At 33.6% G+C, this 23,881-nt stretch overlaps 1 protein-coding gene across 2 annotated transcripts in view; it reads right to left on the bottom strand.

Moving 5' to 3' along the window:
• dtn (transmembrane protein 132C dtn) overlaps window positions 1-23,881 on the bottom strand; it is a 91,321-nt gene that overhangs the window by 4,475 nt on the left and 62,965 nt on the right. For both annotated transcript variants that reach the window (XM_043048436.3, XM_087150036.1), the window contains exons 4-9: window positions 12,200-12,401; window positions 9,893-10,036; window positions 8,913-9,115; window positions 6,652-6,751; window positions 4,507-4,737; window positions 3,261-3,452 (exon numbers count right to left, since the gene is read on the bottom strand). In XM_043048436.3, the coding sequence (XP_042904370.1) occupies window positions 3,261-3,452; window positions 4,507-4,737; window positions 6,652-6,751; window positions 8,913-9,115; window positions 9,893-10,036; window positions 12,200-12,401 (1,072 nt within the window). The remainder of the gene's footprint in view (window positions 1-3,260; window positions 3,453-4,506; window positions 4,738-6,651; window positions 6,752-8,912; window positions 9,116-9,892; window positions 10,037-12,199; window positions 12,402-23,881) is intronic.

The raw sequence follows: 23,881 nt of genomic DNA, 5'->3' as shown, positions 1-23,881 counted from the left end.
ATCTTGAAAGGGTAAAAGTAAACAGAACGAAATTAAACATGGCGTTCCGTAATCACCTCCTTTAATATAAACATATATATTTTTTCTCCTTATCGAAAATGAAACATAAAATATGAATATTAAGAGCCAGAAATTGATATTTCTGGCCCTTAATGTGCATGTGAAAATAGTTTGGATCGTATAAAAGAATATACGGAACTATTTATGAAAATAACAAATGCAAAAAAAAGATACAACCATAAAATAGAAAGATTAATTAGAGGATAAAACATCGTAAGATTTATCAAAGCTAAAAGACAACAGAGGATAGATAAGACATGTCGAAAGAATGAAGGAAACAGAAGAAGAAAATCATGAAGATAAAATGTGTAATAATAGAAAAAGAAGATCTGAAAAAATGGAGAGAAAAAACTGAAAAAATAAATCTAGGAAGAGAGTGATGTGTGTATATTGTGTTTCATTTTTCAACTCATTAAAATTGGCTTTGATCTGCAGATGATGTGTGACTATCATATTCTGTGATAATTATAATTTTGAACTTGGACATATCTTTCTTAAATTGATATTTCTTTTTTTTTTCTTTTTTTTTTTTAAAGATTCGATTTACTTTTTTAAAGATCTCGATTCGCTTCCTTAGTTGTAATATGAATTCAGTTCCGTTACCTTTTTGGTATGGTAAAAAAATATGATATGTTTTTATAAAAAGCAAAAACCAAAACTATTAATATTTATTTCTGATAAAAGTATAATTGAAGAGGTTCTGAGAAAAGTGAGTCAATTAGAATACTTTTTTTCAGCATTTATTTATTTAAAATTATCTTTCATTTTTTTTGTTTATTAAAAGAACATGTTACATATTTAAGCCAAAAAAATTATTTGCATTAGTGCGTACAGTTCATTGTTCACAATGGTTTTAAAAAGTAAATAATTGTTTTGAACTCATTTTTTTGATTGCGTACGTTGACTGAATACAGTTTTACATAAAATTTACTATAAAACGAGACTGTTTGTGACCCCAAAAAAAACAGCTGTTAGTGAAAAATCAATTTCATATCTAGCTTTTTTGGGAGATAAAAAGAAATTTGGTAACCATGAATAATTTTATTTTATTAATTTATTATTAACAGTCCTTTAACAGAAGAGCCAATTTTGGGCTTATGACTACTAATGCTTAACTCCGTAGCCTTGACATTTTGAACCCATTCCAGAAGACAAGGGAACTCCTGGATCAAGTATTGGGAGAAATTTTGCCTTCTCCGAGGGCTTTTTGATGAAACTACCCCACATTTGCGTTACATAGAGAGGAAAAGAACGAAATCCTCCCGCTGTTAGCTTGATGGCAAGGGGACTCTAACTCATGATCGGTCTACCAATTAGGATATTTTTACATCTGTACTGTGGTCGGTGCGAGCCGGGTGCGGATTCGTATTGACTTGTAATCACCTGCGATTCGAACGCGGTTCACCTCATTGGAAGGCGAACGCTCTATCTCCTGAGCCACCAAGGCTCAGCAATGATTAATTTAATTTTATTTTGTTTTATAACCGTCGTTGAACGGCCGACCGAATTTTCAATTTATGACTACCAATGTTCCACTCCGCATCCTTGTAGTTTTTACCCAATCCAGAAATCAAGGGATCTCCTGAATCAAGTATATTGGGAGAAATTTGCCTTCGTGGAGGACTTTTTTAAGGAACTAACCTGCATTTGCGCTACATGGAGAAGAAAACCACGAAAACCTCCCACGGTTAGACTGACGGAAATGGGACTCTAACCCATATGATATTTCAATCACTGAGGATATTTTACGTTAGCACTGTGGTCGGTGTGAGCCGGGTTCGAAATTCGAACCAACCTGCCATTGTCGGGATTCGAACCCGGTCACCTTATTGAGAAGCGACATTGCTCTATTTCCTGAGCTACCACAGCTACACCGTGATTAATTTTATTTCATTTTATATCCGTCGTTGAACAGCCGACACAATTTTGGGTTTACGAACTACTAATGTTCAACTCCGTAGCCTTGTAATTTTGAACCAATCCCGAAGACATGGAAACTCCTGGATCAGTATCAACAAAGGTATTGATTTGTTATGAGAACATGGAGGGCATTGCGACTCGACAGATTTAACGTGCATCAGTCACCATTTACTACACGGGGAATCTTCGGTCGGCGGGGTTCGAACCCACGAACTCCTGGACATGGGTCCAGTGCCCTACCAACCAGGCTATCCCGACCCTCACCATGATTAATTAAAAGTTTTAATGTATATGGAAGGCCGGGATAGTCTGGCTGGTAAGACGTTGGACTACGTCCGAGAGGTCGTAAGTTCGAATCTCGACGGCCGGAGACTCCTTGTGAGCGAATTAGGGACTGGTGCATGCCAAATCGTAAACTCAAACACATTGGTAGTCGTAGACTCAAAATTGGGTCGGCTGTTCAACGACGGTTACAAAATAAAATGTAAAGGTAGCTCAGGAGATATAGTGCTCGACTCCCTTTCCTAAGAGGTGACTCTGGTTCGAATCTCAGCGGTGGCTGGTCGATACGAATTCTGCTCCTGGCTCGCACTGATCACAAAGCTAACGTAAAAATGTCCTTGGTAGTAAACGAATCATGGGTTAGAGTCCCCATGCTGCCAAGCTAATCATAGGATGCTTCAGTGTTCTTCCTCTCCATGCAACGCAAATGCTGGTTTGTTCCTTCATAAAGTCCTCCACGAAGGCAAACTTCTCCCAATACTTGATCCAGGAGTTCACTTGTGTTCTAGATTGGGTTCAGGAATCGCTTATCAGTATCGCTTATTACCAAAGAATGATTTTCTCGATTGAATTTGACATTTTCTAGGTAGAATATTTAGCACCATCAGGCCTTCAGATCTTAGCTACCCGGTCTTACTTTACTTTCCCCTATATATGGATGCAAAATCGTAGAGAGAATATGCTATAGTAATGCTCAACTGAAAGCTAAATTTAAACGTCTTTACAGCATTGAGAAAAGTCATTAAGTGATTTTTTTCCCGGTCATAGAAACCTTGCTCATCTTAGTTTCATTCGTCAATCAAACAGATCTTGATATCTTTAATCTGGCTTTCGTCAGATATTGATAACTTTTTTTCAAGTTATGGGTTTCATTTGCGTCAAGGATTGGAAAATATATATATTAAAAACATATATTGTAGAAAATCCTTTGAATAAAAATAAAATATCGCAAAATCTTTGGAAAAGTTACAGTCTTTAAATTAGGGTTCAATTCTTACCTGATATTGTGATGTCAGCTTATGATGAATACTGGTCTGGCTGATGAAAACTCCTGGTAGCGTTTCATCAGGGGTTACGGTGAGTTGAAGACCAGCAACGACTGTAACTTCTAGATGAGTTATTGTTTCCTTATCAGTTCCAACTCGCACTTCTTTTGCTCCACTAACTCTTCCGGTTATGGGTGAAAGTACCTATGAATTGTAAACAAAAAATTTTTCTTATTAATGCGACAAGTTACTTATTGTATTATGAAAAATAAGCTGTTAATGTAAAATCCGACTACTAATTACAAAATGCTAATAATTTCCTTAAAATCAATTCACAAATATCTCAGAATTGGAAGCTTTAGACTCGTCAGCTTATAAAAACATCATACCTTGATTATAAAACCCTTCGAAGATGTTAAAAATGAAATGCCTAAATTAATTATGCAGAGTGTTCAAAAGTCAGGGGTGCCATAAAAAGCATAAAAAGAATGAAAACTTAACGTCATAACGTAGGTCATAATGGAGCGAAAATCACGAAAAACGCACACAGACTCTGAATCGCTGCTGGAGGATGTCACAGCAAGGATTGTCGTTGCTGTGGAAATCAATAATCGAAATCAGTAAAAAAAATCAGTAATCGAAAGCATTACTGATTTTTTTAGTGCTCCCGGGAATAGTTTTTACGTCGTTGTAGACTGCTCAGTGACATCAGCGGGATCTTGCAATAATTGTTCAAATTAATTTAGCAAGTTTGTAGCATGGTTTGCACTTGCTTTTGAAACTTGCATCGATTTTCATCCTCTCAACGTGTTTGCGATCTCATTTTGAATAGTAAATTTTCACGCTCCTCATGTCTCTTATTGTCCCTCAGAATTTATCAGTCGAACTTTTGAACATCCTGTATGTCACTGTGGTATTAATATTTTTGAAACGAATTTATGAAACTAAAAATGGAATACTGTAGAGATGTTTAACTGTAAAAAAATGGAAACTCAAATTTCACAGCTTTAGACGAAACCGTTTCCTGGTTTATGTCTCGAGCAAAAAATCTCGTCAAAGTGACGAAATAATTATCTTCACTTCTTCGTGGAAACAAATTTCGTCCAAATTTTAAAAAAAATAATCATTGTCATTCACTTTTTTTCCCAAGGTTTCGAGTTGAGGAAATACATATTTTTGTTACATATTCTAGAGTTCACTTTTCATCCCAAATCACGTAATTTCGAGACGAATAGAATAATATTAAATTATTTCCTACCTGAACTTCAGTCCTGCCACTTTGCATTCCCCTAACCACTGTTCCTTGTAGAGTCGCTATACGCATATCAGCCACCCTCAAGAAGGGTGACACCAAGTCTGTAATTCTCAGTTCTGTTTTTCTGCTAAGAAGATAAGATTCTCGTCCAGAATTGTGGTCTACGCTGAAGAACCTGGTATACACATCAATATGTCCCTGCTGATACCGAAGTCTGCAGATAATGTCAAAATCCTGAAATTGAAAGATGTAGTGCAACTTGAGCAATGAAACAATGCATTTAAAAGGTCTCAATTTTATGCAGCGTTAGTGTACAGTGCTCAAATAAATAAACGGACCTCTATAATGACTTATAACAAAAATAACGTATAGCATATATTAATTATTTTATTTAATAATAATAGTTGAAAAAATTCTGAATCTCAAGCTATACAATTTTTTACATCATTGCTATTTTACACGGCGAGAATACAAAAATTGATCGAAATAGGTAGAATAGTTCCTAAGAAGTGGAATTTTAAAAAAGCTATACTTTTAAAATTCGATTTTTCGGAAACTATTCGACCAATTTTGCTTTTTTTGTGTGTGTGTCTGATTTTATAATTTAAGCTATGGTCTGCTTTAAATAATTAGCATATTTCAGATCATCCCCTCAAAGCATTAAGATTGAGTCCTAAAACGTGAAGATCCGATCATTAGATCAAAAGTCATTCAGGGTAGTCCATTTTTTGCGCACTCTACATTTTTTTAAAAATTCTGGACATAGCATAGAAGTTACTCACATAGGCGTTACGTTGGTGAAAAAAAATGGACATAGCTATTATTGCGTGTGTCGAGAATTCTCACTATAGCTGTCTTCTGCGCATGTTGTTTTGGTGCGCCCACAACGCCACCAGTTGATGTTAATATCTCGATCTGAGAACAAGCATGTTTAGCTCCGTAAATGATTGAAGCTTAATTGCTAATTCATTTCTGTTTGTGTTTTCTAATTCCCTTATTATTAAAGTGATTGTCTATAAAACATGTTAGAGTCTTTTATGAGACTTTACAAATTGACATTTATTACCTCCAACCACAGTGGCAAGAACGGGGTAAGTAGAACTTACCTTGATTTATAGAAATAGTTTTCTTCAGATTTTGCTTAAAAATTGACAGCGTGTTTAATGAAACGGACATAGCACAAAGAACAACTTTTCAGCGTTAATTAATGAAGCCAAATCTTACATTATTCTTAAAATGGAGGGCACAAAGTCAATTCGATTAGTTTTATCAAATACCACAAACAATCATTATTCACTAGTTAATTATTTTAAAATACTCTAGTCAAAACACTAGTTCAAGGAACAAAATAAAAGGTCGTGTCCATTTTCTTAATGAACCGCAGAGGACAGATCATTAATATCATAGTAGATCACAAAAGTCACGCATCAAGTCGGTCAAGGTTGCGGTCAGTGTGGAGGTGGATGACCACTTTGATCAGCCTGCAAAGGGACCGAAGAGTGCGGTATCTGTCTTCGTGGAGGAGCTCTCCCCTCCCCAGAGGATCAAAATTGTGATGGCATGTCTTCAGATCATCCTCAAGGATGTTTCTCAGATCGTCGTCAAAAGTACTTTGTGCAGCTCTAGTGCAATGTAAAAATTAGATTTGTGATGTATTCTTTCTGTGAAAAATCTAAGGCATGATGAAGCCTGGGGATTGAAAACAGTTTTTACTGTATGAATTATTCAGCTTGTTTTTTTGTTTGTTTCAGCTTGTTTAAATAAAAACATAACAGTTGTAGATTACAGATGATGTACTTTGCATTAAAGTAATTTAAACTTGTTGAAATCTCGAACAAGCCAACAGTCTTTTTTCACACTGCGTTTGTCTTTTTACCAGACTGGTCTTTTTCTCTCGCCGTCCAGCAAGTTTTTATAACAAGATTTCAAGACATTGCTACTTTAAGAAATGTAACTTTTAAAGAATTGTTGATTTGACAATTAATTAGCATAACACATAAAGTATTTCCAAAAAGATCCTTTAAAAAAATGCGCATTTCAATATCTATTTTCTTAAAAGTATATTTTAAGATTTGTTCCAAAATTACCCGACAACATTTTTCAAACTATTTTTATAACGGCAGGAGATAATATTTTTAAAATACACACCTCTCTGTCAAGCCACCGGTCACTTCGAGTTGCTGAAGACGTAGCGAAGTTTGATTTATGGTTTACTGTCCGGCTAGACCCAAAGGACGACATCGGTTTTCTAAAAGCGAGGAAAAGAAGATTATATGTACTATTTCATGAATAAGAAAATGCATTTATAAAGATGTTTAGTTTAATTCAGGATTTTTGTTTGCTTAATAACACAAAACAATCAATTTGTTAGATGGTTTTAGATATTTCAAAATAACTCCGTGGAGCAAATTTCTTGTGACATTTATGCAAATACTTGATATTGCATAATTCGGGAGTGGGAATTCTCTCTAAGTTACAATCTTTTTAAAATGGCATTTTTAGTCTATTTTTGTCGAAATATACAAGTTTAAAAACTTAATATATAACAAAGGGTTCCATAAATGTTGCGACCAGCTTTTAGGAGAGTTAGAGCACATCATAAGAATTAAAATGGCATAAAAACTCATGCCCAGAAATGTCGTCATAAACAGCTAGAAGCACTACCCTGTTATAAACTGTTTCTTCATGTTCTTCTGAACAGGTTATAATAGGGAAGAGTCACTAGCGGAGTATGACGACATTTCCGGGAATGAGTTTCAATGTCGTTTTAAATCTAATGATGTGCCTTAAATCTCCTAGAAGTTGGTTGCAGCATTTATGGGATCCCCTGTTGTTTAGAACGTTTTTAAACTTGTATATTTCGATAAATAAAAATTCATTTCTCTAAAAATGTCCTTAAAAAAACTGTAGCTCAGAGCAAAACCGATTGCACATTTGAAAAAAGTGATAAAAAAGTATCTCAGATCTATTAAAAAAATCTCATGCAACAGGAAAAAAATTGTTTCTCAGTATAATTAATCCAAATAATGAATATGTCCATTTATTCAAAATTTCACCATAATTCAAAATAATTACTATTTCAATTTTTTTAATTTTATCTAATACCGGAAAAGATAAAAAAAAAATGGTAGTTTGAACACTTAATTTTTATCTCTCAATCAGGAAAATTAAAATCACCGCGACAACGACAACTTATCAATAAGTAAAGCACACATATTTACTGCATCTGTGTTAAAGTTATTAATAAATAGTCGTAGTCACAAAAAGTTTGTTTCCGTTTTAAAAAAAAAACAGAAATGTTTATACAAATGTTTTATTTAGGGGCCGTTCAAAAAGTACGTACATCCCGAAGGGGGGGGAGGGGATTTGCTATTATGTACGGTTTTGTACGATATGGGAGGGGGGGAGGTATTATACAAAGTACGTACTTTATAAACATACACCAAATTTAAATTTGACTTTATCCTACACACTCCTTAAGTAAATATTTAATTTTATTTAAAACATAATTATTTTAATTTTTATGAAAAAGGGGGGTAGACTAATAAAATGTACGTACTCTAAGGGGGGGGGGGAGTAAGACCTTATGTACGATAATGTACGAAGGGGGGGGAGGGGTTTAAAATTTCTCCATTTTTGTGTACGTACTTTTTGAACGGCCCCTTATTTATGTTTTTTTTTACCTTTTAAAATTAAGCAGCAGTCTTGCTAATAGTACAAGATGTCGAGAATTTTTGCAAATTAAATCAATATGACTGAAACTTCCATTGATTTAATTTAATGAATAAGTTGACCTACCTTTGAAAACTCTATTTATTTCGACAGGCCAGATGAAGATTTAGTTCTCACAAAATTATTTTTGAAATTAACAAATACATTTTCCTTAAATCTAACATGCCGGTCTTATAGTACTGCAGGTAGGTGAAAAAATTGCGTCTTAAATGTTAAAAGCATATAATTTGGTACACATGTACCACACAAATAAAGCCATCTTAGATTTAGCTCATACAAATATTTTGACGAACTCTTTTTAAATGTATTTTTAACAATTTTGAATGATATCTATTAAAGAAAAATTTTTTTTAAATATTTAAAAAGAACGCATCAAAACTTTTCAGGGGTCACCAATTAGAACGTGGGCTATTATTGTTTGGATAAATATGAGATGACTTTACATGTGTGATACATGTGTACCAAATTTTACGCTTCCATCATTAAAATGGCGATTCTTTTAATTATTTCACCCATCTGAACTAATATTGAAATTATGCACAGAACTTTCAGTGGAGCGAAGAGATGGATACATCTTTAAAGACCTACATTTAATCTGCATTTTGATATATCTTTCAGTTTTCAAGAATCATAAAAATATCGAAAACGAGGCCTGTTATTATTTCCCACTGACTTACCCTCTTTGCAAGTGAGGCGTTCTCCATCCTTTGATCTGACTGAGTTTTGTATCCGATATCCTAATGGTCAGTGGCAGTTCCGGCATCCATACCAGGAAGTGAGCCTGTCCTGTGTAGGAGCCGTACTTGACAAGAATAGAGGCATTTTGTGAACCACGGATCTCTGAGCCATCCAGATACACAGAAGTACAAGATGGAGACACCTGTGAAAAATTATTAAGACCCATGAGATATTGAGTCATAAGAATTAAAACAATAGGGAAATTCGACAAATCTAGTACCGATTTAGTACTAGATCCCGTGCGACTAGATTTGAAGTAACTGCGCATGCTCACGCGTTTTTTAGATACTACGTGTCTTTGGTGGCGTGGTTTCATAAAGCTACGAGCACGCTGTTCATAGCTGTTGTATGTTGTTTTCTGTTTAAGGCTATTTTCGAATTAACAACATGGAGTTACAAATTGAATTACAACGAAATCAAGAAGGATACCAATACAAAATGAAGATGAAGGATTCGTTATTACAAAATGTTAAAATGAGTCGTGTGATTTTACAACAATTGCTTGATATTTTTAAATTTTTTTTTATTGGTTTTATTTAAAAATTATGATTTTCTAATTGCACAAGGTCCATAAGAAACTAAAAATTTATAATTTGCTTACATAACTTATAGAATATACTTATTTTAATTATACAATTTAGTTGGAAGAAGTATGACTTTTGTAATACATCGACGTCCATTGTAAATATTTGTTTTGATTTTATCGTCGAAGTTAAGATGATATTTCACTACATTAGCGTTTTTAACTTACGGGTTTTTGCAAAATCTTTGATATTCATTCATGTAAGTTAAATTTTTTTTCACGGGCGCATGCGCATTTCACAACGCAAGTAACATAAACCTCCCTTATGCGTGTAACATAATCCAGACGCATGTAACCTCCCTTATGTAACCGTTTTGTTAGAAGAGCATAGCTTACTTTCAAGATGGACTCATCAGAAGCATGACAGGATGATTGAAGAGTAACATCTCCAACTTTGCCAGCTTGGCTCACAACAAATACTTTCATTGGCTGAGACACTTGTCTTCCATTCAATACAGCACTATTCAGAAGTTGATTCGACTGCAAAACCAAATAAAATAACTTTTTTATTTGATATAGGGAAAAAATACAAAATGATTTGTAACTATATTTTAAGTTGAACGGGTATTGAAAGGTTAAAATCCGTTTAAAAGAATTATATCTGATTGTACAACGTGTCAAGAATATCTCATTATAATATTTAAGCTACACTGGTGGACAAAATTAAGAGATGGAAAGCATTTTCGCACATGCAAGATACCCGTACACCGCTCCATGTGTTTGACAATGGTTCCGTGAATGCCCAGAGGTACAGGAAGGAGGTCCTAGAGCCCTATGTGCGTCTTTTCAGGGGTGCTGTTGGCCCTGAGTTCATTTTTATGGACGACAATGCGCGACCACATAGGGCTCTCATGGTTGATGAGTGTTTGGAAAGCGAGGATATTCAACGAATGGATTGGCCAGGCAAATCCACTGACCTGAATTCTATTGAACATGCTTGGGATGCTCTTGGGAGAGCTATTGCGATGCGCCAACCTCCCCCAGAACCATTCTGGAATTAAAAATTGCTCTGGTGGAAGAATGGGAGGGTTTTCCATAAGTCCTCCTTAACTCCCTTATTAACAGTATGCATACTCATTGTGAATGCTGTCTGTCTGTCAGGGGTGACCATACACCATACTAGAGACAACACACACTGTACAAGCCTCACTTTTATTGTCATATTTTATCCTTAAGTTCAGACTACATTGAATTTATTGGCAATAGATCTTGCCAGTGAATGGCACTTTCATTTTTGTTTTGCATACTTTATTATCATGGAATAAGCTATATCCATACCGAATTTCATTTATTTATACTCAGTATTTTTTGCGATATTTGGGAAAATGTCTTTCATCTCTTAATTTTGTCCACCAGTGTAGTTCACCAAAAGGATAAGGTATATTTTGTGCTGTGTAGACTAAAGCAAATAAACAAAGTGAATAATAATTTTCTATAAGGTGGGGCAAAGTTGAATCGATTACCTTGTCCGACAAAAGTTAAGCAATAATGAGAAAAGTTAGTGTCACAATGAAGAAATAGCACCACATGTGTGATTCTCAGCGGTTGAGCTGTCATTATGAAGTACTGGGATTCGCTCCCAGATGGCGGCTTGAAGCACATGCAGCTTCAGATCAATGAATACAAGCATGTCTGAAGAATAAAAGCTGTTAATGCACAACGCTGACTATATTGACGGTTGGTCACAAAATCGCGGAGTCTTAACTTTCACAAATGACCTCCCTGGCCCTCAATGGGCTGTAGCGAGACAGATTTACTTGATATATGCGATTAAATTAAGAGGCTATTTAATTCAATTAGCTACAATTTAGTTTAAAACTAGAACAATTACAAGATTTGATATTAAACAGTAGATTTTAAAACAATTTTAACAAAATGTTTTCTAAGCATGCGTTCCTATGCCATTTTAATCATGATGGGGTGCCTTAACTACCCCAGAAGTTTGTCGCAACATTTACGAGATCCACAACTACGTACAACGTTTTAAAACTTGCACATTTAGACAAAAATAGAACACAAAAAGTTGTTTAAAAAAATCGGAAGCTCTCGGAACAAAAATAATGCTGATTTGAAACCACACCCGAATTAAGCAAGATCAAGTATTTTTATAAATGCAAAAAAAATTTCTCCAGTGTAAGTAATTTATCTTTAAAAAAAAAGAAATGTACCACAAATAAAAACACTGGCGTTAAAACGGCCAGTAACTTTTGATTTAATGATTGGCGGCCCTAAATGTTGCCATTATTTTCTTTTGTGAATCTTTGTTTCTTTCTTTTTATTTTCTTAAATTGATTTTCCTCTTCATGTAACCTTTAAAGTAGTTAGTTCCATCAAAAAGTCCTCCGGGAAAGCAAATTTTTCTCAATACTTGATCCAGGAATTCCCTTGTCTTCTGAATTGGGTTAAAAAAAAAAAAAAAAAACAAGGCTACGTAGTTGGACACTAAGAGTCATAAACTCAAAATTGGGTTGAGTGTTCAACGACGGTTAAAATTGGTACAAAATGTATCAATATAAAAAATTAAATATTTTTTCTCATCATAAAAAAAATCATATCTGAAGAGGTTAAAACGGCTATGCATATTAACATTTGCATAACTAAATCTTGAATGTTTAAATTAGAAAAATAAAAATAATAATGTACCTTAGCGATAGGTAAAACTGCTTGTACATCATCTTTATGGATGTCTAGGCGAGAAGTTATCTTGGCATTGTCATCGTCGAAGTCGTATTGCTCAGCCATACTTGAGTCCAGCATGTACCGCAGTTGCCAAGTGATCCGACCATTGTCGTTGTAACCGGCACCTTCCTCAACTTCGAACAACCAAGTGAAGACCTCTTGGACGCTAAACAAAAAAAGTGGAAAATAATGTTAGCAAATCGGAATTAATCTGAGTATTGATAATTACTCGCTGCAAAATAATTAATTTAAATATTCTGTTTCCATAATACTAGTGAAAGCTTAAAAAAAGAACCAGATTCTTGATAAAATTTCCGTACACTTTTTTTACTACTTTTAAACAAACGTTTGGTTCTGTTATTAAGTATAGAAAAATATAAAATTTATAAGGTATAAAAATGTTAGCGATCTGCTTCTTTTATTCAGCGCTTTTGCTTTGTGAGGCTAACACTAATTATCAAATGACTTTTATTTAGCTTAAGATTTTGATTTTCTTTTATTTTTAAATTTTTTAGTCATTTTGGAGCAATTTGTTCCTTTTTTATCTTCGCTTTTTCTTCCATAGGTTAGTGATAGAATAGTTTTTAAGATTTTCTTTAGACAACAAAGGCTGAGAGGCGAGATCCCAAAATTTGGCCTTGGACTCAAGATTTGAGTAATCCTATGTATCTCAGGCTCAGATTAAAATTCTTCGGCCACGGACCTCCAAAAGCGGGCCCGATCTCATCTCCAGTCTCTATCGGGGACCCTCTTATAGTTGGAGATTTGAAAATAAATCAATATATATGAAAACAAGCCAAGAACCAATCACATAACGGTAAACAAAAGTTGCGGTAATCCAGAGGTGATGTCATTGAAAGCAAATACAGCAAAGAATATCATAGTAACCAGAAACGGAATTTCAGCAAAACTAAACGAAAATTATAGCCAAACCAAGGGGCTACCAGTTCAACTTTTGAACTGATAAGCGACATAATAAAAAACATTGAGCACAAAAATATGTCGTAAGTTGACTAAAATTAGGACCGAAAAACTTCTCATGTTATCGAAAGAAGAACAGGAAAGATACAAATTCTGACGCCATTGGAGCGAATAACATTATGTAACTTCCACTAAACATCTCTCATATTCCTCAGATCTTGTTCTATGCTACCTACACTAGTTTCCCAGTTGGGAAAAATATATTTAATGGAAAGCCTGGTAAATAGGACGTTGGGCTCGTGTTCGTGAGAACGGGACTTCAAATCCAGCCGGCCGAAAAAAACCAGTGTATTAAATGGTGACTGGTGCTCTTTAAGTCCTCTAAGTTTCCATAACAAATCAATACCTCTGGGGGTACTACTGAAGTGGAGATTTATCGTTCTCTGGTTCAGGTCAAAATTAAGATCTATAGATGAATGAATGGATCATCTCAGGGATTCGATCTCGGGCCACATCATTGCGAGGTAAGCACTCTATGCCCTGAGCCACCACGTTCCTCTATTACATAATAGGAGAAAAAAACGAAGTGTCGTCATAGTAACAACAAATTATAATTGAGACTCACTAAATAAATGACAATAGCTGAAGGCCAACAACTTACGTATGAAAATCTATCAGAAAATTTAAATTTTTCAAATTAGGAATGGGAATGATCTTGTAGCAAATTTTGTCAAGTAGGGCGCATGAGACAAAAAGAAAGGTTCAGAAGCACTGCAATTGTCAAAACACCTCTAGCAGAGCTTTCAAACCTAAGGAGATTGTCAGGATAGCACACAGATGCAGAATCAACAATCATGTCACCTCTTGCTAAAGTGCACATTTTAAGAAGATAGATCTTGAAACAACTTCCCTAAATCTGGCCCCATATTTCAAATGACTTCAGAAAAAACAAAGATGCTTTTTGTTAGCGGAAATATGAAAAGAAATGGAATCTTACGAGAGAGGAGTAGTTAGAGGAAAGGAAATCTATTCTTCGTGTTTTGTTCTTATTCACCAGATACAAGGCCGAACAGGGACCAAAAAAGGGCCCCCGGGAGATTCCGAGAAGACTGCCCAAGTCATTGATATCTTTTTTAAAGGAAAATGAATCCCCGCTCCCCAAGAAAAAAAAATTGCAAACATATCAAAATAAAAAAATTCCTAACAAAAATGGTTGGTATATTTTTTTCCCAATCTAACTGTTTGTCTAATTAAGGTAAACAAAATTGATTTGTGACATAGCATACAATAAATTGAATTACACAATGTAAAATTGTGTTATCCGCAATTGGGTATAATATAGCCTACGTCACAGGTTGTGTTGTTCCTACTAAATTTTACCCATGAATGGCATTTTCTGCGAGCCTAACTTCAAGCCACAAATAAACAAACGAAGTGTTCGATCGTTTAAATAGCTGCTCGCCAGATTTTATTGCATTATAAAGAAAAGTTATTGAAACTAAATACAACTAAATAAACAACAACAACTAAAACAAATAACAACAACTACTAATAACAATAACTAAATAAACAACAACTAAATTCCATTCGTTTAGCATTGCGTCATATGTTGTTCCTACTAAATCGAAGTAGTTGTGTTTTTTTCATATTATACCCAATTGCCTATTTAATTTCGAGCAATTCATTTTGCATATAAAATCCAAGAATGTTTTTCCAAATCCAAGAATTGGGAACACTAGTTGGAACTGGAATGCACTTCAAGGAGAAGATACCCACACACGTGACCTATGACGTCAGCACCAACTGATGGTTCATAAGGAAAATGGCGTGTTAAAGTTGAACTTAATTTCCCCACATAAGTTAGAATGTTAATTTACATGAAGTTAATTAAATACAGCTCCCTATGGCACATCGAGTTTGTCGAAACAAAAGTCTCTCTTGTCTACATCCTTTACTTAACTTAAATTTATTATTTGTAATGTGTTTTATTGTAACTGTGATATTTTTTTGATTTGTGTACCTGACAACTTAGATGCATAATTGGTTTGTTTATGTTCTACATGGCTTCATGCCTTTGTGTTAATGTAAAAATATATGGTAAAATAATTGAGATATTTGAAATAACATAGAATGTCTCACTTCAAGATAATTGATACTTGATGGGCTTCGGCTAATTCGAAATAAAATGGAAAACACATTTGCTAATATAAAAAAAAAAAATTCATCGTTTCAACAACCAATCAGGATCGAGATACCCACACAATGTCACTATTAGGTATCCCATTAGTTTAAAAAAAGAGCTATTTTAAGCATAATGCTTTAATTAATATTTAATTAGATTCTACTGCAAAGAACAAAAACATACATTCAATTACTTCCAGTTATGAAGTTATTTAGGTACTTACATATTATTATCTCGTCGATCATTATTTTTGCCTACATCCCATCAGAGTCATTCTGATGTTTTTTATATTTATTTTAATATAGTAATAGATTAAAAAAAATTGACAAAATACAATACGCGTTATTGCACAAAAAATTAGATAATATTTAAATTTGAACCACTTCCAAATTTATTTTCAGATTTGGCGAAAATGGTCGACTGTTAATACGTAAGTACATTTCTGATAATATTAAAAGGAATTCTTCCTTCATGCTGTAATCAGTATAATTAAGCAAAGATTATAGCGATCTTATTTTCTAAAGGACCTGTCATATTTCACCCAAAATCGACCCAAAATACAATAAAGGTCTACCAAGAGTTTCCCCGGTAGCGATCCAGGTTTAAATCGAAGGAATGATTGATCTATTCGTAAATACTGTTTCTGGCGCACACCAACTACAATGCTGACAGAAGAAAAAATGTCGACGAATTATGGGGTAGTGTCCAATTGATGCCGGTCAAATGTCGCCGGGTAATACCTAGTGGATAAAGGGTTATGAGTTAGCGTCTAAAGGTGCTAATAGTAATAGCAACGCCAACGAAATCAAAATTTCTGATGGTATTCCATTGATGAACTAACATAACCTTGATGGTAAGTATCAATAATTCCATCACGAACTATTATATTTTTGATGATAACCAACATAAGTAACCATCACCCCAATGCAGGAATTTAGACTGATTTATAATAGGCTAACAGAAAAATAGCAACTTGTTTTGATGGTTTGTTCAGATTAAACCATCAGAAATTTGCATCATAGTTTTTTAGAAAGCAAATGTTGGAACGATCATGAACCACCATCATCCCAATGTAGGAATTAGGACTGATTTATGATGGGACAACATAAAAAATAAAAAAAAATTATGGTATATTTTTGAGAACCAACAAGAATTCCCATTAAACCGTTATGGAAATGCATAGTTGGAACCATCATGGATTGCTGGTCCAAGAGAATCAAACTTCTCTTGATGGTTAACCATCATAGTATTAAATTAGCATTTTTCATCATGGAGTGAAGGAAGTTTCCTTGGCATATCAAAAACAATGAACGCATAATGGAAAATGTTGGATGATAGGGATCATCGAATGATGTTGGACCCTCATGAATCGCACTGAAACCAACATAAACCATCAAAATGATTTGATGGGTCCATCAAGAATTTTGACTTGGGCAAGCTAATGGTATAAAACACACTCATTGGTTGACGGGATCATGGGTTTGAATCTTTTTACCACAGGGTTGCTAATCGTGGCAGATTTCGAGCTTTTCTTCATCATTTGTTTTTGATATGCCAATGAGGATTAGTCCCCCCCTCCCCGGATGTATCTGAGTTGGCTTAAAAAGTATAAAGATGCTTAATTAAATTGATAAATTCACAAATCCAATATGGATAGCAATTAATATTTTTTTTAAAAGAAAAGATATGAAAACACATTTTGGTTCTTACCAAGTAACTTTCTCAAAACACAATAAATCATCACCAGAGCAACGCAGATGTGCAATATACCGCCATGTCATTTTTTTTAAGTGAGCATTATACGAAGATTGATCTTGTAACTGCTTCCCCAAAAATTGGCCCCAAATTTTAAACGACATTACAGCAAAACAAAGATAGCTTTTTGCTACTGAAATAAGCAAGAAACAATAAAGGAAAAGTTGAAGGAGAGGGAATAAAAAAGGCAAACTATAGGAATTCGTGTCATTGTGAGAAAAAGTCACGTTTTCTTAAGAGCCATTTTAATTTTAATAAATCATATTCCCATGCCGAACTTTCTACTTTTCTCCACAATTTTCTCACTGAATGAAGAGTTGTACTCAGCATCACTGAGGGAGATGGATGTATGAAATATGGTATTTTTGGGTTTGAGAGTAAGAAAAGAATGAATCACATATTTCGTGCTGGTTTTTATAATATTTTTATTACAATTCACCATGTTGGGTGAAAATACTTACGGCATGACGAAAATAATTTATAGCTATAAATTGCTCAAATATTGTTTCAATCAGTCGCCCAGTTTTTCTAACTAAAGATTTTCAGTTACGATAAAACAACATTTTATATATGTATGATAAAAAAGTAACTCTCCTCATGTTTATTTTAATAGTAAGCTATTTTTTCTATCATAAAGCGTACCTATTCTCATCTTCATTTTGCAAATAAGCTATTTTTCCAATGATAAGGCGTCACTCGTGTCATCTTTATTTAGGAAGTAAGCTATTTTTTCAATGATAAAGCGTAACTCTTTTCATCTTTATTTAGGACGTAAGCTATTTTTTCAATGATAAAGATAAACTCATCTTTATTTAACAAGTACGCTATTTTTTTTCAATGTATCTTTCTCATCTTTATTTGCAAATAAGCTGTTTCTTCAATGATAAAGCATAACTCTTCTCATCTTTATTTAGCACGTGAGTAATTTTTCTTAAGAATACATATTTGCAATGGGAAAGAAAAAATATTACAGCTAAAAATGTTAAGAAATATTTAAGTAAAAAATATTTAAGTAAATATTAAATATTACTTATTTATATATAAAAAGATATTTAAGTTCAGCTACGAAAAAAAAACTGCTTAGATATTTTAAGATTTAATATTAAAAAAATTATGCTAAATTACATTTTGAACTTCTAAGCATAATCTCTTTTACCAAGTTCCTTAAAATTGTAATAAGTGTTTCAATATATTGATTCAATATATATATTCTATATATACATTCAATATATTGTACAACATTTAATATAATTTCATTTAATATAATTAATAAAAAGTAACAAATTAAATTTTTTTTCTGTTTATAGCGATTGCTTATTTAAACTTATAATCGGTTTTACACTCGCCTGTCAGAATTTGCAATTATAATGGGAAAAAAAGAAAGCAAAGAACTACAGGAGTGAAAGGCTGAGTCACCCTTGCCCGGCTCGAGGATCGGACCAGGGACCTGTGGCACGACAGCGCGAACGCTACCGCTCAGCCACCGGGCGCCATGGCATGCATGTATATCATATTATTTAAGTCTTGTGGATTATGTTTTATAACCACAATGTGAACTAACACACTATAAAAATAATCTACAAAATATAAAACGTAAGAAATTATACTTAAACATTTTTTTATGTAATAATTGAAAATAATTTAAAATCATTACATTTAATTAATTTACATTAATAAACATTAAAATTAATATATTGTTTATGAGTTTACTTTCCCCTAAGCTGCATATTTCAAGGCAAAAACAGCAATTTCGTCTTTATTTCAAGAAGATATATTAGAGGATATATTATAGAGGGTATATAGGAGAGGATATATTATTTTTCAAAGAAAACATATATCTGTATTAGAATTATCCTCTATACAAGTATATTAGCACTCTAGTTTTAAAAAAAGTATCATGAATAAGGAAATTCTTTCTAACGTTTTCTATAATTCAATACCACTATTAACTAGAGCGATAGTAGCCCAGTGGTTAGAGAATCAGACTCTTATGCAGTGGGCCCGAAGTTCGATTCTCGACAGCGCTAAGACCCACAGAGCAAATGCGATATAAGTGCTCGCAAAAATCGTGGAAACGAAAGTCCTGAGGTTGATCACTGAACAAAACCATGGGTACAGAGATCTGGAAAAAATTTCCTTTCCTAAATTGGGGAAGTGGTCTTACGAATGAGCGGTGCTGCTGTCTATCCGTGGAGTTCTGAGGTAAGACGAGGTATTCTAAGGTACTTTCACCCTTGCGGTGTACTCTTATCAAACGGAAGGAGCACCTACCTGACTTAATTCGCAAAAAGGCGAATTCCTAGCGAAGTTGACTTGGCTAAGTATTATTAGAAACAATATTTTTTCGAGGTAACGAAATTCATGCTTACATATTAAATTCCTGATAAATTAAATGCGATAGGATATTTTTGCGCCTATGAGTAACAAATAACACCATAAATCAAATTTTAAAAAAATGTTTTGTTTCTGGTATGAGAGTATTCGTTTCAATTTAATTGAACAACAAGGTATAAAGAAAAGAGTAGTTATATTTCTGAAACGTTACTTTCGAGATTGTCAATGAGTTGCAGGGCTGTCAACTTTCTACGCTATTTTGCGAAAATTTGTTCTAGTAGTAAGTTTATATTTTAATGTATGATTATTTTAATGTATGATTTTTTTTGTTTTGTAAATTTGAGCGGTTAGCGTGCCTGACAGCGAAGCCAATGGTTGCGGGTTCGAATCTGGCTCAGGACATGAATGTTTCTCTCCGTGTTGTCCTCAGTTGTGTGATGTGTGAATGTGGCCCACCCTATGAATGGGAATTTGTGAGAGTGTAGCATGGGTAATGTCTCTCGTCTCAGTGACTAAGGTTCACAGGTGCTTACCGTGTAACATTAAAGAGCAACAATTCCGGCATTTCCCCGGGCAAACGAACAAGAGTTCAGTGCCTACCGTCAAAAAACAGTTTTTAATTGTGTATCATTCTATAAAATATTTGGCAAAAAGCGTAGTATAATTGGCACTCAATTTTATTTTATTCCTTTGCTATCACGTTTTTTAAATAGAATTTTTTCTAATATAATCGTAGAAAAGTTTTATTCAATTATATATTCAAGGTGTCTCCTCATGCTGACATATTGAAGCAAACATAGTTTAGAGCAAGCAGTTTTTATTACTTTTATTTTTCTTTAGTTACTCAAGCAAAGTGCTTGAAAAGAATATAAGCAACCCCAGTGTCTGATAACCACAAAGACTTAACTGAACACAAATATATGATAAATGGGAAAGTGGATGCTTCGCGGCCCAGGTGCTCAGATGTAGCGCAATACTAGGACTATTTAATTACATATTATCAGAGAAGCCAATTTGCTCCGATTTGCAAAAAAAAATATTCTTTAGTGGTAGCGAAATTAAGGTTAATTTAAGTTTTTTTCATTTTAAGTCATTTTTGCTCCACTACATATTAAAAATTCAAAATAACATATGAAATGCAACTTTATGGCAGTTATCCATTAGTAACCCTTTTGAAGACTAGACATAATTGTCCTTATTCTACGAGTTTTTACTATTTAATTAGCTAAAAATTTATTAAAACTTTTGCAGAAAGCGGAGCACTTGGCATCTTTGTATCACTGCCTGTTTCATAAGTCTGATACTTGTAAAGATTTTTTTCCAACCCCACAGTCCACATAAGTACTAACAGTTAATGATATTTTTTCAATTCGGTAGTGTTCTTCTTTTGCCTTTTCTCATATACTATTGATGAGAAACATTAATATTCCCTTTTTGTCTTTAGATAAAGAGATGCCCGAAAGTTTGTATGTATCTCTAATCACGGAACACAAGATTAAACTTTTAATTTTTCCGACCACAAAAGCAAAGTTTTTCTAAGGGAATAAATTTTTTTTTGATGGAACTAAATCTATAAATAACATTGATTATCCAACTCCATAACAGAAAATAACATTGATTACGCCAAAATCAAAACTCACTCGGCATAGTGTAATTTAATTTGAAGAATCGATAATTACACAATGCTGTTTTAAAGTACTGCTAAAACTCAATTCTCTTCGGAACCAAATAAATTACTTTGAAATTAAAGAAAGAAACGTAATTGTTATTGGGTTTTTTCTCCCTAAGAGCGTATAAATTTTGTTTTTATAACAGAGCCGAAAGCAAACAGAGCATGGCAGTTACTTTACTTTTATTCAAGTTTTACTTTTATTTTATACGTTTAAATTATTTTGATGCATTTTATACATAAATGGTTAAATGTAGAACCAGAAGGTCGGATTTTCACGTACTAGGGTTCAGTTCAATCAAACCAAGTATTTTATTTAAAATGTTAACTTTTCTATTTTGTTCATGTTTGAAATAAATCCTTAGTAGTGATTCATTAGATATTCGTAGCATTTTTGTTTCACACTAGTTTAAATATTGATTTGAGATCTGTGCATCCTTTTTGTACAAGGATTTTAAAAAAAACACATTAAGTGCGGTAAGTAGCGAAAGTCTAGTATTTTATTAAAAATGTTTTCTTTCCTATTTTTCTCATGTCTGAAATAAATAGAAATAATATGGAGTATTTCTTGCAAAATAAATCTGCAATCCAATTGTATCTCTATAAGACATAAAACGTAATGGTCTAACATAGTTTTTCATTAAAGTCGGTGCATTTTTATTGGTCGGAAAATCATATGGTTTTCACACATTGATTTCCATATTTGGTTGTCATCGGTATAAAATTAACAATAGACATAAAGGTATTGCTTTTCTATAAATATTTTTGTACCCTAATGTAAAGGTGACTTGGGATTTAATAGATGGAGAAATAGACCATCGAATAGATCCAGATGAAGTAAACTGACTGAGATAGCCTTGACCTGCAATCGGCTGTAGTGCCCAAGAAGAATAAGAATGTAGAGGTATTTATCTGTATTGCTATTAGTACGTTTTTTGATTTTGATTGTTTTCTAAATTAGGAGTTTAAAATAGTTTTTTAAGGAATAGTTTTTTTTAGCGTAATTAGCGTAGAATAGCGTAATTTTACTCTACATTTTAAGATAAAGTTATTTAAATTATTGTCCGATTTTATTAACCATTTTACAATTATTAGTTTTGAGGAGATTGCATTAATATACTATTATAATTTACAGCTAAAGATATTCTTTAAATGATTTAGAACTTAGCGATCAACTTCATGCACAATGTGATATTGCATGCCAGAATAGTCTTTAATATACCCGTCCACTTATTAAGAATAAATATTAATTGTGGTTGTGAACTGACTAAATTTGTTATAACAATACACTTATAATTTGAAACGTTATTTTTTTTAAAAAAATAATTGCTTCGAAGTACTACTTAAGTTTAGTAATAAATCTTAATGGAATCATAAGCGAAATATTTGTTGTCGTCGTCGGCCATTAAGGAGGAGGGAGAGCGATTGTTCTTGTTTTCCAGTGGCGCCATCTATGGTCTGAAATTCGACTTCTGCCACACCCATACGTCACACCTGTTTATAGGGCGGACTCATTTATACATCCATTCATTCTTATACAGATCGTAATTTTAACCTAAACCAGAGAACTATCAATCTCCAATTCAGTACCCCCAGAGGTATTGATTTGTTATGGGGACATGGAGGATATTGTAACCCGACAGATTTAACGTGCCCCAAAGTGAAATATTTAGGCGTGGGAAGCGGGGGTACTAGCTTAAGCGAACAGAATTCTTTTTAGTACATATATTTTAATAGAATAATTTCAACTTTCGTAGAAAAAACTGTTTTATGCCAACAAATAATAATTATCGCGAAGCAATCATCAAGGTTAGTAAGTGGCAGCGAGCAGGGGTTAACGCCCCTAGTAACAACAAAAATTTGCAGTTTTTTCAACTCGCCTCATTAGCCCCAAATACACCCTAGTATTTTCACATCTAATCATATGTTTACACGAAACAACATTTATGGTAACAGGAATTTAACTGCATTGTACTAAAACAGATAGTTGATCGTGTATGTGCCATTTTCGAGAATACCTCAAAGAACTACATGAGTGGCGTCCGAATATAACATGCGAATAATTAATCAGCAGCAGCACTTATTGACGAGCATAATAATTAGGAACTTGGCAAACGACAAGAGCAGGGCATATAAATCTTGTGTCAAATGCAAAGGCGCGAAATAAATTAGTTTATCAAAATATAGAATGCAGAAAGCTAATCGAAATAGACGTCATATGTCGATATACTTTGTATAAGCCAGAAGATAAAATAAGAAGAGCCATAACATTTTTTTTACATTTCTCCATCGGAAGGAGAAAATTCTAGCTCTTTTTTCCTTCAGAGTTGAAATTTTTTTAATAGTATCGAAGTTATTTAATTTTAACTATTCATTTTCTATTTATTTTTTAGAAGAAATAGCGCATCTATTATTAATCTATAAATGTGTTTCTCTTATGTGGCATAAAATCGGTTATTTCTCTATCTACTGGCAACAATATAGTTGTTATTAATTTGGTTAGGTTGTCTTAAACTTCTGGACCAAGTATTGAAACAAACTAGCCTTTGAGGAGGACTTTCTGTTGGAACTAACCCGCAATTGTGTCACTTGGAGAGGAAAAAAAACAAAAACCTCCCACGGTTAACCCGACGGCAAGGGGAATCTAACCCAACATCTATCTACCACTGATGATATTTTATGTCAGAACTGTGGTGAGTGCGAGCCGGAAGAAGAATTCGTATCTACCACCCACCGTTGCAATTCAAACCTGAGTCATCTCATTGGGAGGCGAACCCCTGAGGCT

This window comes from Parasteatoda tepidariorum, chromosome 8 (assembly GCF_982258835.1).
Source record: "Parasteatoda tepidariorum strain Cologne lab strain chromosome 8, Ptep-v5.0, whole genome shotgun sequence".
In the NCBI taxonomy this organism is placed as follows: domain Eukaryota; kingdom Metazoa; phylum Arthropoda; class Arachnida; order Araneae; family Theridiidae; genus Parasteatoda; species Parasteatoda tepidariorum.
This window is presented reverse-complemented; position numbering and strand designations above follow the sequence as displayed.